Source organism: Oryctolagus cuniculus, chromosome 18 (assembly GCF_051225735.1).
Source record: "Oryctolagus cuniculus isolate XC-2025 breed Fujian yellow rabbit chromosome 18, ASM5122573v1, whole genome shotgun sequence".
In the NCBI taxonomy this organism is placed as follows: Eukaryota; Metazoa; Chordata; class Mammalia; order Lagomorpha; family Leporidae; genus Oryctolagus; species Oryctolagus cuniculus.
In genome coordinates this window covers 20,848,334-20,862,261 of record NC_142884.1, presented here as the reverse complement: position 1 = coordinate 20,862,261, position 13,928 = coordinate 20,848,334, and the positions used below count along the sequence as shown (strand labels likewise).

The 13,928-nt window shown below is 58.7% G+C and overlaps 1 protein-coding gene and 1 long non-coding RNA gene across 2 annotated transcripts; one reads left to right on the top strand and one right to left on the bottom strand.

The window, feature by feature from the left end:
* The first annotated feature begins 639 nt into the window (after nt 1-639).
* CLIP3 (CAP-Gly domain containing linker protein 3) lies at nt 640-13,561 on the top strand. The gene is made up of 14 exons (XM_070062479.2): nt 640-787; nt 1,104-1,327; nt 4,648-4,787; nt 4,873-4,966; nt 5,140-5,301; nt 5,646-5,764; nt 6,430-6,666; nt 8,722-8,857; nt 9,017-9,145; nt 10,715-10,858; nt 10,928-11,051; nt 11,236-11,300; nt 11,669-11,741; nt 12,069-13,561. The coding sequence occupies exons 2-14, from the start codon at nt 1,162-1,164 to the stop codon at nt 12,121-12,123; spliced, it is 1,644 nt and encodes a 547-aa protein (XP_069918580.1). The 5' UTR covers nt 640-787; nt 1,104-1,161; the 3' UTR covers nt 12,124-13,561.
* Nucleotides 11,496-13,860, bottom strand: LOC138846493 (uncharacterized). The gene is made up of 2 exons (XR_011384014.2): nt 13,605-13,860; nt 11,496-12,099 (listed from the first exon to the last, which is right to left on the bottom strand). It is a non-coding gene; the product is annotated as an uncharacterized LOC138846493 (long non-coding RNA).
* Between the last annotated feature and the right edge of the window lie 68 nt (nt 13,861-13,928).

Below are 13,928 nucleotides of genomic sequence, written 5' to 3'. Positions count from 1 at the left end.
CCCAGCCTCCTTCAGGCTGGGGTGAGGTGGGGCAGAGCAGGCAACAGGCAGCCTGGGGGTGAGGCCGAGCCAGGAGGCCCCTGGGGGGAGACAGGTTCAGAGAGGGCTGGAGGGGTCTGCCGGCAAGTCTGCCCCGGGGCTCTGCTAAGGCCATGCGCAGGGGTTAATTTTCATGTCGGCTCCATCACTTACTGGCCGCGCACCCTTGGGCAGGGCAGGCGGCTTAAAACGCCGCGGGCCTGAGTCAACGCTGTGTGAGCACTGAATGAGTGCGGTGAGGGCACCGTGGTGATGGGCGTCGACGCCCCGTGTATGTAGGTCGGGCGCGGAGAGGGGTTAGGTCCGAGGTTCCACACGGAACACCCAGCACCGCCGCACACCGAGCCCCTGGCTTTCAGCGGCCTGGCCTGCAGTGCGGGCAGCGGTTCCGGAGGACATCACAGCAGGGGCGGATAAACAGCCTGTGCCTGCTTCCACACCCTTCCCCGTGCATCTCCTGGGCTCCCGATCCTCCGTGTCTGGCGCCTTCCCATCGCTGCCTCCGGCCCCTTCATCGATGCGTTGCCAGCAGCCTCCCAGCATCTCCTCCCCAGCGCCCGACTTAGGGTAGCACTGCGCATGCGCCGCCAGCGCCCCTCCCTCTCCACCCCCATCCCCCGTCGGTGTCTGGGCCTCGTCCCCTTCTCTGTCTCGCTCTCCTTCCCCATCGCGTCCCCTGGCACCGACACCCCGTTCTGGCCGCGGTCTCCTCAGCCGCCGCTCTGCTTCCTGGCCCCATCCAGCCGAGGTAAGGTGGGAAGAGGCAGCCCCGCGCAGAAGGGGAGGGGCGAAGCATCCTGCATCCCGAGATAAACAAACCCGGGGAGGGGGCGGTCGGCACCGACACGGAGGGGCTTGACGCGGGAGAAGAATGGGGGGCTGGGCCTGGGGCAGGTGGCAGGCGCTGGGCGCCCATGCCGGGCCCTCTGATGGGGAACGGGGATCCTTACGGCTGCCCGAGAGCCAGAGCTGGATGCGCGGAGGCCACCCGGGGCTCCGGGCGCACCTGGGGGCTCGGACCCCCGAGCCTCTGGGCGCCCTTTCTAGCTCATCTTTGCCTCCAGGATTTGCTCGAAGGCCGCCCCCGAATACGCACCCGCCCCCTGAGGGCCACCGAGGACCATGACTAAGACGGATCCCGCCCCAATGGCCCCACCGCCCCGAGGGGAGGAGGAAGAAGAGGAGGAAGAGGAGGAACCTGTCCCTGAGGCCCCCAGCCCCACCCAGGAGCGCCGGCGGAAGCCTGTCGTGCACCCCTCGGCGCCTGCCCCCCTCCCCAAGGACTACGGTAACCACTAACCCTTGAATCTGACCTGCACCCTTCAGTGGCTCAGCAGAGTGGGCTGAGTTCTGTTGGTGGCCATGGTGGGGGGATTCTGGGGAATTTGAAGGTGGCCTGGAGGGGTTTGGCACCCCTCCGCCTCCATTAATTCATTCATCCACAGGAGAATAGAATTGGACTGATCTGAATCCTTAACCCATGACACATCACTCATTCAGCCACTCAACAAGCATGCATTGAAAGCCGCTGTGGACCTGGCTCTAGTCTAGGAGCTGAGGCCACAGCATGGAGCAAGGGAAACCCAGCCTTTGCCCTGAGAGAACGAACAGGCCTTAAAGCCAGCCACACAAATAAGTATAAGAATGCAATATAATGGCAAGACACGAGGACAGTTATGTTTACCAAGAGCAGAATGCTGCAAGGGCTTTTTCTTTTCTTTTTTAAAAAAGATGTATTTATTTGAAAGGCAAAGTGACAGAGAGGGAGAGACTATCCACCTGCTGGTTCACTCACCGAATGGCTGCAAGGGCCAAGAACCTGGAACTCCATCCAGATCTCCCCTGTGGGTGGCAGGGGCCAAGCGCCTGGGCCATCTTCTGCTGCTCTCCCAGGGGGCATTAACAGGGAGCTGGATCGGAAGTTCAGCATCCGGGCTGGCGCTCTGATGTGGGGGCCAGTGCTCCACAGCGCCAGCCCCCACAGGAGCTTTACAAGATAGGGTTTCTGGGGCTGGTGTTGTGGCGCAGCTGCTGCCTAAGAGTCCCGGTGCTCCACTTCCGACCCAGCTCCCTGCTAGTGCACCTGGGAAGGCAGCGGAGGATGGCCCAAGTGCCTGGGCCCCTGCTACCCATGTGGGAGACCTGGATGGAGTTGCAGGTTCCTGGTTTGGGCTGTTGTAACCATTTCGGGGAGTGAACCAGCATATGAAAAATCCCCCCCATAACTCTGAATTTCAAATAAATAAAATAACTCTTTGGGGGAAAAAGAAGAAGACATGATTTCCCCGAGGAAGTACCATTGGGGAGACTCCAGGGGAATGGTCAGGGGAGAGGCTCCCAGAGCAGGTAACCACAGCGGGAGAGGCTCCGAGGCCGGACAGCGTGGAGCTGCGGGGCCACCTCTCGGAGAATCTGAGTGTCCATCATGTACACGGCACTACTTTCTCAGCACTCCTCCTCTGGGGTGAACCCCAGGCTGAGGGATGGGCATTTAATGGTGAGGGATCTTTCCCTCCCTGCTCTCAGGAGGGAAGGAGGGGCCAGACAAGGGAGCAGATAAATCAATCGGGTAACTTCAGCTGGGAGTGAGAGCTATGAAAGAAATAAAATGTGGAGATATGATACGCAGTGGCCAGGGGGCAGCTACTAGAGACAGACTGGCCAGAGCAGGCTTTTCTGAGGAGGCAGCGTTTAGGCTGAGACCCACAGGAGAGCTGGAAAGAGGGAGCTGTAGGCAGAAATCAAGTACCAAGGCCCTGAGGCAGAACTGAGCTTGGAACAGGAAGATCTCGGAGCTGCATTCAGGGCATGATCAGAGATGAGGTGAGAGATTGGCATGGGCCAGGTCTAGAAGTGCGAACTTCGGGTATATCCTAAGTGTGATACAGGGAGAGCAGTTTGTATGGGGGACAGCATTTTAAAAGCAGAGAAAATATAGGTCCAATCGGTAGTGTTAATGACTCCCTCTGGCTATGGGGGAAGAGAGGAACGGAGCGCAACCAGAGTTGGCTCTAGAAGCGCATTTTAGAAGACACTGGCTGGGAATCCCCAGCAGCTGTGAGATTCAGAAACTAGGAAACAGGTTCAGAGTTGGCATTTCCAGGAAAGACGCCATCTGTGGTTAGGGCACCCACTAACGGTGGATCAGAGAGACTAGAGTTCACTTCAATGTGACAGCAAAATTGGAAAGTTATCTGGGGCCCAGGGCAGGGAGGGGCCTCACCCAAGGGGACGGCAAAGCTTTCTTTGGAATTTTGCCTGGATGTGGCTATGGCCCTGTGGCCCAGGAATGGTCTGAGGGTCTGGGCTCCAAGGACCCCTCCTTGTTGACTCAGGACAGTCTAGTAGTAGAATGTGAAGGACTTTGGGCATGTGGCCTAGGACAGGAGGAAGGCTAGGGTTGGCTCCAAGAGGAAATTGTTTGGTCCATTTTTCTGTTCATCAGCAAGGATTGACTAAGCATCTGTTGTGTGCCAGCCGCTGTGCCCGACCTGTGGCTAAGAGTGAACAAGGCTGACCTGGACTGGAAGCACTCCGTTTGCAGCCTAGTGAGGGCAGTCGCAGAGAGGAAGAGGAAGGAAATGGAGGGAAGAGCAGAGGGTGAGAGGAGGGGGGACAGGAGAGAGAGGAGGGAGCACCCTGTGAGTGGCGATGCCGTTGTGGCGTGACTGAAGTAGGGCAGGTGATCGGTGGAGTCTTCTCTGAGGAGGTGCCGTGCACAGAGCCTTGTGAAGATCTGGGGGTGGGCAAAGCAGGTGGCCTGGCGCAGTGGAGGGACAGAGGACCACTGTGGCCGGAGGGGGCCGAGTGCAAGGGGCAGGGCAGAGAAGCAAGGGGGACAGATTGTGCAGGGCCTCCTGGCTGTGTGGTCTGTGCTGAGTGGGATGGGAGCCAGGGGAGGGTTCTGAGTCAGGGAGGGCTATGACGGGACTGCGGGTTTTAAAGGAGCCCACAGGCTGATTTCTGGCCGCTTCTATGTGGCATTTTCCTGGGCTGTGTATGACTGGTCATTTGCTTATTCATCTACCCTGCACTGAGTCCCGGCCCCATGCCAGGCCCTGTGCTGGGTGGTAGTGTCGCCACAGAGAGCAGAGTGCGCCGTTGGGGGAGGTGGAGGTGCCTCCGTGTCACTGGCTGGCCACAGGTGGGATCCTGGTCACTCATGGATGCATTGTATGTGGACTGCACAGTATTTGAAACGTGTGAGAGTTTTCTTAAAAGCAGGACTTCTGGCTTTTTTACTTGTGTACTTTTTACTCTCACTATTCGGCTAGACTCTACTTTGCCAGGGCAACCGTGGGCTAGCGTGCTAGCAGCCCCCTTGGGTGCGCAGGCTCGAGGTGCTGCACTCCTTATCGTACTTCTGCATCCAGGGGTGGAGTTCCCTGCTTGTAGGAGCTGCCACATCTTCCAGTTTTTTCGAGAGACACTGGGCATCAAGACTGTTATGTGAAACCTCATGCTGGCCTTATAGAACATTCCTAGGGGTTGCATGTGGCCCGCGATCCACCAGTTTGAGACCTTAGAGCTCTTCTAGGGCCTATAAGTCTCCTGCCTCGTTGGGAAGGGAGATGCCGGCTGCCCTGACCTTGGACTTCTTGCCACCAGCCTTCACATTCTTCGATCCCAATGACCCCGCGTGCCAGGAGATCCTGTTTGACCCCCAGACCACCATCCCGGAGCTGTTCGCCATCGTGCGCCAGTGGGTGCCCCAAGTCCAGCACAAGATAGACGTCATTGGCAATGAGGTAGGAAAACTGGGGAAGCCAGGGAGGCAGGGGATGCGAACCCCCCACATTTGGGTAACTTTCCCGGGGCCTCTGGGATGTCCAGATTCTGCGTCGGGGCTGCCACGTGAACGATCGGGATGGACTGACCGACATGACACTGCTCCACTATGCGTGCAAGGCCGGAGCCCACGGAGTCGGTGAGCCACGAGACCCAAAACCTGGGCCCCCAGACCCGGCACCCTCAGGCCCTAACAGCCCCATCAGGGGCTTGGAGCGGAAGATTCCCATGGGCAGAAGCCCCGGGCTTCCCTGTGCTCCGGGTGCACGCCCTGGGGAGGGTGTTCCGAGCTGACCGGTGGCTATGACGCAGGCGATCCCGCGGCGGCCGTGCGCCTCTCGCAGCAGCTGCTGGCGCTGGGCGCGGACGTGACCCTGCGCAGCCGCTGGACCAACATGAACGCGCTTCACTATGCGGCCTATTTCGACGTCCCTGATCTCGTGCGGGTGCTGCTGAAGGGGGCGCGGCCCCGAGGTGAGGAGGGGGAGGCACGTGGCTGGCAGTGGGCAGGGCCCAGCTGAAGAAGGAAACCCGAAGCGGGAGGAAGGCGACTGGGGTTGGGAGAGCGAGGTCCTGGCTGAGGGAGGGGCGGATGTGGAGTGCCGAGTGCGGGCCACAGGTCGGCTGGGAGGGGCGAGGACCAGGATCCAATAAGGTACGGGAGGTGGAGCTCAGCGGTCCCCAACCCCAGGGAAAGGCAGAACCTGGGTGGGAGAGGCCCGGTCTCTGCGCGGGGGCGGGTGGAGAGACACCTGGAGGTGGGTAGAGCGCCAGAGCCCCACTCTCACCTGGAAACCTGTTCTCCATCCGCGTCTCAGTGGTGAACTCCACGTGCAGTGACTTCAACCATGGCTCAGCCCTGCACATCGCTGCCTCCAACCTGTGCCTGGGCGCCGCCAAATGTCTGCTGGAGCACGGTGCCAACCCGGCACTGAGGGTACCGCCACCCTGGCCTAACCCCGGGACCTCCTGCTCTCCCCTGGCCCCCACAGCCCCCCCCCCCACCTCCCCTGCAGTGTTCCTTGTCGGGTGAAGGCTATTAGAAGCCCTGGTTTACAAGGGGGAAACTGAGGCAGACAGATTAGATTTGTCCACAGTCACCCAGCGAAGATTACCTTTTCTTTCCACCCTGCCCGACCCCGGGCAGGTGTAGACAGGATCTGAAGCCCCCCGCAAAAGCTGCATTCGGCCCTCTGCGGATCAGTGGGTTGGGGCCCCTATAAGCCTTCAGTATGATCTTTGGCTTCTTGACTCTTCTGTCATTAGATCCCCTCCCAACAGAAAGGACTCTGCACAGATATCTCGGCAGGGGGCCATGGCCTAGGTTTCTGGGATCCTGCCTCTTCTCTTCCCCACTGGCCTATCCCCAGTGTCCATCCCCCACCCCACCCTATGGCTGCATTACAGGCTGGGGCCTGACCCCTCCCCCCCATCAAGGGCGTGTCCCCTAGCACTGGCGTGTGGTCCTCATTCCCTATTGGCTACACCAGCGTCCTACCTTCAATTACCTGTCACACATCCCCAGTCCAGGGTCTCAGGGGTGGACTTCCCTGGGGAAGGTCCCAGGGTGTGACATGCCCCCCTCTTCCCATTGTCCCCCAGAATCGAAAAGGACAGGTGCCAGCAGAAGTGGTCCCAGATCCTATGGACATGTCCCTGGACAAGGCGGAGGCAGCACTGGTGGCCAAGGAGCTTCGGACACTGCTGGAGGAGGCTGTGCCGCTGTCCTGTGCCCTCCCCAAGGTCACACTACCCAACTACGACAACGTTCCCGGCAATCTCATGCTGAGCGCACTGGGCCTGCGCCTGGGAGACCGCGTGCTGCTGGACGGCCAGAAGGTCAGTGTCTGGGGTGGGGTGGGGGTGAGACCCAGCCCCCTCGTCCCTCGGAGGTGAGCCCTTGGGTTGGTCTGCCCCGTCCCCACCACTCACCAGTACTTTATGTCGCTCCCCTTCTTCGTGGAGGAACGACACAGGACCCTGTGCTGTTCTTTCGTCTGCTCGGCCCTCCCTGGGTTTGCTGCTGGTTCTTCCCGGGTTGGCTACCGTCCCTTCCACCTCCGTGGAAGGGCGGTTCCCCCTGCCACATTCCCCACTTCCGCGGGGGAGCGGCACACCGCCGGCCGGCTCTCTCGGGGGCTGCACAGGTGTTCCTTCAGATAGATGTTCCCCTTAGATGTTCCTGGTGCATGTTGTCTCTCTCCTCCTTTATAGTCCTCTTCCACCAATCCCAACTCTGCTACCCACACGCCGAGTACGCTGCTCTCCTCCAATCAGGAGCAGGTCCTACAGTTTGTCAAGTTGGTGAGAGGCAGCTGGGTAGAAGCTGTTTTCTCCTCTCCCAGCGCCATATTGTGGGAGAGCAGATGCATAGAATAAGTCTTAATTCCAGTAACTTAGTCTAGTCCGAGTTGCTCCCAGTTGCTCCCCACACTTTACTTCACCTGACGATTGTCCTGTGCATGCCTTTGTGCCTTGCCCCGTGCTCCGCTCTTGGTCAGTCCTAGGGCACGGGGAGGGGGTTTCTAGCACCTGACAGGGACAGCCCTGAGCAGTCGTGGCTGTGATTGGGAAGCCGGGCAGAGGGGTCAGAGCAGCTCTGTGCACCTGTGGCTCCCCCAGGGTCTCGTGGTTCCCAGTCAGGCTCCACCTCCACTCTCAGAGTGGTCGGGACGTTGGCCAGGAAAGTGCAGGCCAGCGTGACGGGGGTGTGATGGAGGTGTGACAGGGGTGTGAGGGGGGATGCACCCGAGCACCCAACCTGGACGAGGAGTGAACCAGGAAAAGGCAAGGAGAGCAGGCGTATCGCGGGCAGAGGGTCTTTACCCACCCAAGCTCTCGGACTTGCCTTCACTTTTTAGTTCTAATTCCCTGGATCACAGCAGGCCTGCAGGCCCCTGGACAGACCGGGATTTTGCCTCTTATGCAGCAGGACACCGCAGAAGCCATATTTTGTTTCCTGATCAGGGGTTCGGCGTGGGTCAGCCCCTCCTCCAGAAAGCTGTCTGTGTGTGACCTAACCAGATCCACGGGGGATTTCTGAAAGGGTGGACTGACTCTCCCCAGTTTACCCCCCAGAAGCTGCAGGAGGCTCCAAAGTCTGAGGACATGCACAGCTGTCATGCGCTCAGGCAGATCTTGGCGCTGCCACCTGTCAGCTGTGGGGCTGATGCCCGTGATCCCACCTCTGGACATCTCGGGGCGGGGGTGGGGGGTGAGGCCCTTAACCCAGAGCCTGTGGCATGCTCTGGGCTCTTTGTGTACGAAGCACTGTTCTGGACCCCGTACAGCTATTAGCCCATTTTATAGACCAGGAATCGAGGTGTGGCAAGGTGAAGGGCTCACGGCAGCCAAGCCACTTGGTATGTACTAAAAGCAGCCATCCCATGAGGCGAGTTGTTATCCTCTTTCCCAGATAAAACCGAGGCCCAGGAAGTCCCCTGACCAAAGCTACAGCACAGTGGTAGCCAGCATTTGCTGATCCCCGCCCGGTAGACTTTCTTGTGACGGCGGTGAGGTTGTGTCCAGCAACCTAGCCACAAGCCACTTGTGGCTACTGAGCACAGGAAGTTTGGCTACTATGGTTGAAGGGAAGCGTTTTTAAATTTAGCTTAAATGTAAACTGAGACATGTGCCGAGTGGCTCGTTACTAGGCAGGGCGGCTCTGTTACAATCCTGTGGGGCGGGTGGGAGTAATTTCTGTTCCCATTTCACAGGTAAGGAAACTGAGGCCCAGAGCCTCAGTCATATTCATGGAACCAGTAGACTGTGATGTCTGAGCTGGGATCGGAGCCCAGGACTCTCTCATCTGCCCCACCATGCTGCCTGCATGCCAGGGTCTACCATGACCCCCAAAGACCCCTTCCCAAGCCGTAGCCTCCTTTGTCTCCCCAGACGGGCACGCTGCGGTTCTGCGGGACCACCGAGTTCGCCAGCGGCCAGTGGGTGGGCGTGGAGCTGGACGAACCTGAGGGCAAGAATGACGGCAGTGTTGGGGGCGTCCGGTACTTCATCTGCCCTCCCAAGCAGGGTCAGTCCCACCCGGGGTCCAAGAGGGGCGGGGAGGGTGTGGTGGGGGAGGTCTGCCCAGTAGCTCGGATGCTGCTGTCTGGGAATGGGGCTTGTGGGTTGAAGACAGGGCCATGGGCAGAGGCTGGGCAACTTCAAGCCCAGGCTCTGTGTCCCCCAGGCCTCTTTGCCTCCGTGTCCAAGATCTCCAAAGCAGTGGATGCACCCCCTTCATCTGTCACCTCCACACCCCGGACGCCCCGGATGGACTTCTCTCGTGTCACTGGCAAAGGCCGAAGGGAGCACAAAGGTTGGAGGGGAGACTGTGGGGCGGGAGGGCTGGTCCTGGGGGTGCGCAGTGCACAGCTCAGCTTCTGCGACTGGTCCTGGGGGCGCGCTGTGCACAGCTCAGCTTCTGTGACTGGTCCTGGGGGCGCGCTGTGCACAGCTCAGCTTCTGCGACTGGTCCTGGGGTGCGCTGTGCACAGCTGAGGCCTGGACTCCAGTGTGAGAGGACGAGTTCTGAGTTCCTGGCTGCGGGGACTCTGCATTGGCTCTGCTCGGTTCTTGGAAGGACCTGTGGGTTCCCTGCCTCACTTGCCCTGCGGTTTCCTCCAGCTTTAGGGAAGAATCTGTGGCGTTCCTGGCTTTTCTTTATTTTTTAAGATTTAAATGTTTGAAAGGTGGAATGACAGAGAGAGAGAGAGAGAGAGAGAGAGGGAGGGAGGGAGGTGTGGGGTGGGTGGGGGAAGACCTTCCATTCACTGGTTCACTGCAATAGCCAGGGCTGGGCCAGCCTGAAGCCAGGACTAGGAACTCCAGTTTCCCATGCGGGTGGCAGGGACTCAAGTACTTGAACATCGTCTGCTTGCTCCCAGGTACATTAGCAGGAAGCTGAACCAGAAGCAGGGGTAGACGATGGTCTAGGCACTCTGCTATAGGGTGGGGGTATCCCAAGCAGTGGCTTAACCCACTGTGCCACAACACTCCTAACATATTCATGTATATGAAAGGCAGTGTGACCTAGGGGAAGGGGAGACAGAGAGAGACTGGAGGTCCTGGCTTTTGTGACTTGATTTACTCTCAGACTCAACTCCCAGCCTCCTTTTTTTTTTTTTTTATTTGAAAGTCTGAACAACAAAGACAGAAAGAGCTCCCATCTGCTGCTTCCCTGCCCAAATACCTGCAGTGGCTGGGACTGGGCTGGGCTGAAGCCAGGAGCTGGAAACTCAGTCCAGCACAGGACCGGGACTCTGGGGTGGGGAGCAGGCCAGGCCTGGCGGCATCCTGACGCCCTCCTGCTGCAGGCTACTGCACAGCTGGCAGGAACCCACTGCCGTTGCTGCCCAGGGCGTGCACCAGCAGGGAGCCAGAGTCAGGAGCTGGATCTGGGTACTGAACCCAGGCACTCTGGTACAGGACACGTTCATCCAACTGGCCTCTTAACCGCCAGGCCAAACGCCTGCTGCCTACCTCATTTTGAAAGGATAATTTCTGGGGTCCTGACCTCTGACTCACTTTTCCCGTGGGACCGCATATCTTCAGTTTTCTTCATTCATTCTTTTTTTTTTTTTTTTTTTTTTAAATGGTGCTTTCTCGTCTGCTGTATCCTCAGGTTTGTAAAAGGATTTTGCATTTTGCAGATTCTATGACTCATTTCCCCTCCAGCTTACTAAGCTTACTATTGTTCTGGCTCCCTGCTACCTTGGATTCAGGTTCCCTTCAGATCCAGCCCCCCCTCCCCAATTCTGAGGCATGTTCTAGAGTTTCTGATCGACCTCAGGACATGGTTTCTACACTGGGGTTGTCCAGGTGGCGGGGGTCCTCAGCGCTGGCACCTTGGGTCCCACGTCCCACGCCTGCATCCTCTACCCCCCAGGCAAGAAGAAGACTCCATCATCTCCTTCTCTGGGCAGCCTGCAGCAGCGTGAGGGAGCCAAGGCCGAGGTTGGAGACCAAGTGCTTGTCGCAGGCCAGAAGCAGGGGGTCGTGCGCTTCTACGGGAAAACCGACTTCGCTCCAGGTGAGGACCGGGACTCTGGGGTGGGGGGCAGGCCAGGCCTGGCGGCATCCTGACGCCCTCCTGCTGCAGGCTACTGGTATGGCATCGAGCTGGACCAGCCCACGGGCAAGCACGATGGCTCGGTCTTTGGCGTGCGGTACTTCACCTGCCCCCCAAAGCACGGGGTCTTTGCGCCAGCATCCCGCATCCAGAGGTGAGCCCAAATCCCAGTCAGAGCCCCAGGTTCCCCCCTCTCCCATGGTCTCCTCTTGGACAGGCGGCACAGGTGAACACCCACATACCCTAGCACTTTCTTCATGGGCCCCCTGGGACGTGGCTCCCAGTCGGACCCTGGCCTCTTGTGGCTCTAACTTCTCTCATTCCCTGTGTCTCCCCAGGATTGGTGGATCTACCGATCCTCCTGGGGACAGTGTTGGAGCCAAAAAAGTGCACCAAGTGACAAGTGAGTTGGGGGCTGGGGTGTGGGAGGGGCATGGAGTGGGGACGGGAGGAAGGGTCGTGGGTTCTCAGCTATGTGCCGGTGACAGAGTCTTTGGTATTTAACTGGGGATACGGGGTCCCAGAGAGGACATGGGCCATAGGGTATGGGGATGTTCATGACAAGGCTCTGAGCAGGCACTGGAGACACGGGGAGGAATTGTGGGACATGATAGATTTTATTGACAAGAGGTCCAGATGAATATTGTGAAGGTGGGGTCCAAGTGGGTACAGGGGATATGAATAGATATGAGTGACAAGGAGTCCAGGTGGGTACTGAGGACACGAGTGGGTCTGTCATCCCCTCACCTGAGACCCTGCCCTCTTCTCCAGTGACGCAGCCCAAACGCACCTTCACGACAGTCCGGACCCCAAAGGACATTGCATCAGAGAATTCTATCTCCAGGTGCGTGGCCAACCCTGTCCCCCCGCTTCCTGTGGGATGTTTAGGGAGAGGCATCCATGAGACCACTGGACACAGGGGTCTGGGGTTAGGAAAGCCCGTGACTAGCAAGCATATCCGGAAACAGTCTGCAGGGTGGGGGGATCCCCACTGCATCCTGGTGGCGTCAATTTTGGGGGGCAGGTAATTCCACACAAGTCTGAGAAGGCCAGGGTCAGGCAGAGGCAGAATCCAGAGAAGCCAAGGCCCAAACAGGGCGGGGAATGGGTGATGGACCAGAGGTGCCGGCCCCTGCCCCATCCCAAGGTGACCCGGGTCTCTCCTTTCCAGGTTGCTCTTCTGCTGCTGGTTCCCCTGGATGCTGAGGGCAGAGATGCAGTCTTAGAGGCCCTGGACACCCGACAGAGTCCCCTTAGCGTCTCCTGACACAGGAACCCCCAAGTCACCCTGAGATAGAGACCCAGTAACACATCCAGATTAGAAACCCCATTAGCCAGCCCTCGACCACGGAGGCCCCATTATTAACAGACTCCCCCATGAGACCCCCAAAACAGACCCCATGTCACCCAGACAGATTCCCTGAGTAGCACCTTCAGGCTAGCCCCTTCCCCAACCCCTCAGAGCAGACCCCCCAGTGAACAGATTTCCATGTCACCCCAAATGATGGCGACCCTCTCCACCTAATGCTCCCCAACAGGCCATCCTTGAGTCACTCATCACTGGATCAGAACCCCCCATTAACAAAGACCCCACCCAAGTCCCCTTGAAATAAACACGGGTCCCACCCCCAGAGGAACAGACTTCATGCCACTACGCCCCATTTTACATCAATCCCCTTGAGATATTGTGACCCCATGGTCACCCCAAACCCCCAATCAGAGACTCCTTCCATTAATAAAGACTCCTGTTCTTACACCTCAAGAAGAGATCCACCCTAACCAGCCCACTGTCACCCCCAGTTTACAGACACCAAAACAGTCCTGGAAGTGCTAATTACAGGACTCCAAGTCTTCCTGCCCTCTGCGCCCTCGAGAAAGCCCCAGTGCCTTGTATGAAGCCCCCCAACATGGCCCACAGCCCCTGTGCTGGCCAGGCTCCCAGAAATTCTCTATTTTTTAAGTAATGACTTCCCCCTTTGGGGGACCCCAAAATTTGGAGGCCCCATTCTGGGACTCTGAGGAATCCCAAGCCTCAGAGTCCACATGTCCCAAACTCCTCTGTGCCCTCAAGCCCCAAAGCCCCTAACTCCCAGGACCCAAATCACAGAATCCCCAAATCCCCAGGGAATCCCAAATTAAAAAAAAATCCAGCCCGAGTCCCCAGGAAAGCCGATCATGGGGTCCTTGTGCCGGGATGGAGAAGACTGCAGTCAAGATGCACTCCAGGCGCCGGCGCACCCCAAGCCCTGCTCACGGGCACGAGGAGACCCCAGACAGGAACTCCCATCCCTGCAAACGGGAGGACTTCAATGCCAAGTCCACAGATCTCAAGACACCCACATTCCAAGAGCCCCCAGTCCCAAGGGGACCCCTAAACCCTAAAGCCTCCATCTCTACTACATGGAGGGCCCTTAGACCCTGAGGGGATCCCAGATCTTGGAGCCCCACTTCAATCTGCATTCTGGTCACAGGTCCGAGTCCTGGAAAAGGACCTCACAGCACCTGGGCTAGACCAACAGCCTGAGGGCCAACCTGAAGGCCCTGGGGGGTCCAGGGTGGACCTGGGGCCCTGACCACCAAGGACAGCTCACGACTGCCCCTTCACTGCATGTCCCCAAACTCAGCATGACCCCTGTCCTCGTCAATAAAGACGTTTCTATGGCCTCTCTGTGTCCAGGTCATTGGGGTTGCGGCCCTGCCTCTCTACCCTTGCTGGGGGCGCACGGGAAAAGGTGTCCTTCCGTTAATCTAGCCTCCCTGTGGCACAGGCTGGAAAGGATGGCCAGGCCTGCGGGAAGGTCTTCTTACAGTCTCGCGTTCTTCCTGCGGCCGCCACGGCTGCCCCTCCCGTCTGGCCTCGCTCCGCAGCGTGGACGCGTTAGTTTCTGGAGTTCTGAGTGGCGGGTGCCAGCCGGAGACGCGTCTCGCCGCTATCCCTATGGCCAGAGACGCAGCCTATCACTGAGCGAGGGTGAAGGGGCGGGTCAAAAGAGTGAGAGCACCGATTGGGTGGAAGGCGGGCCCTTAGGGC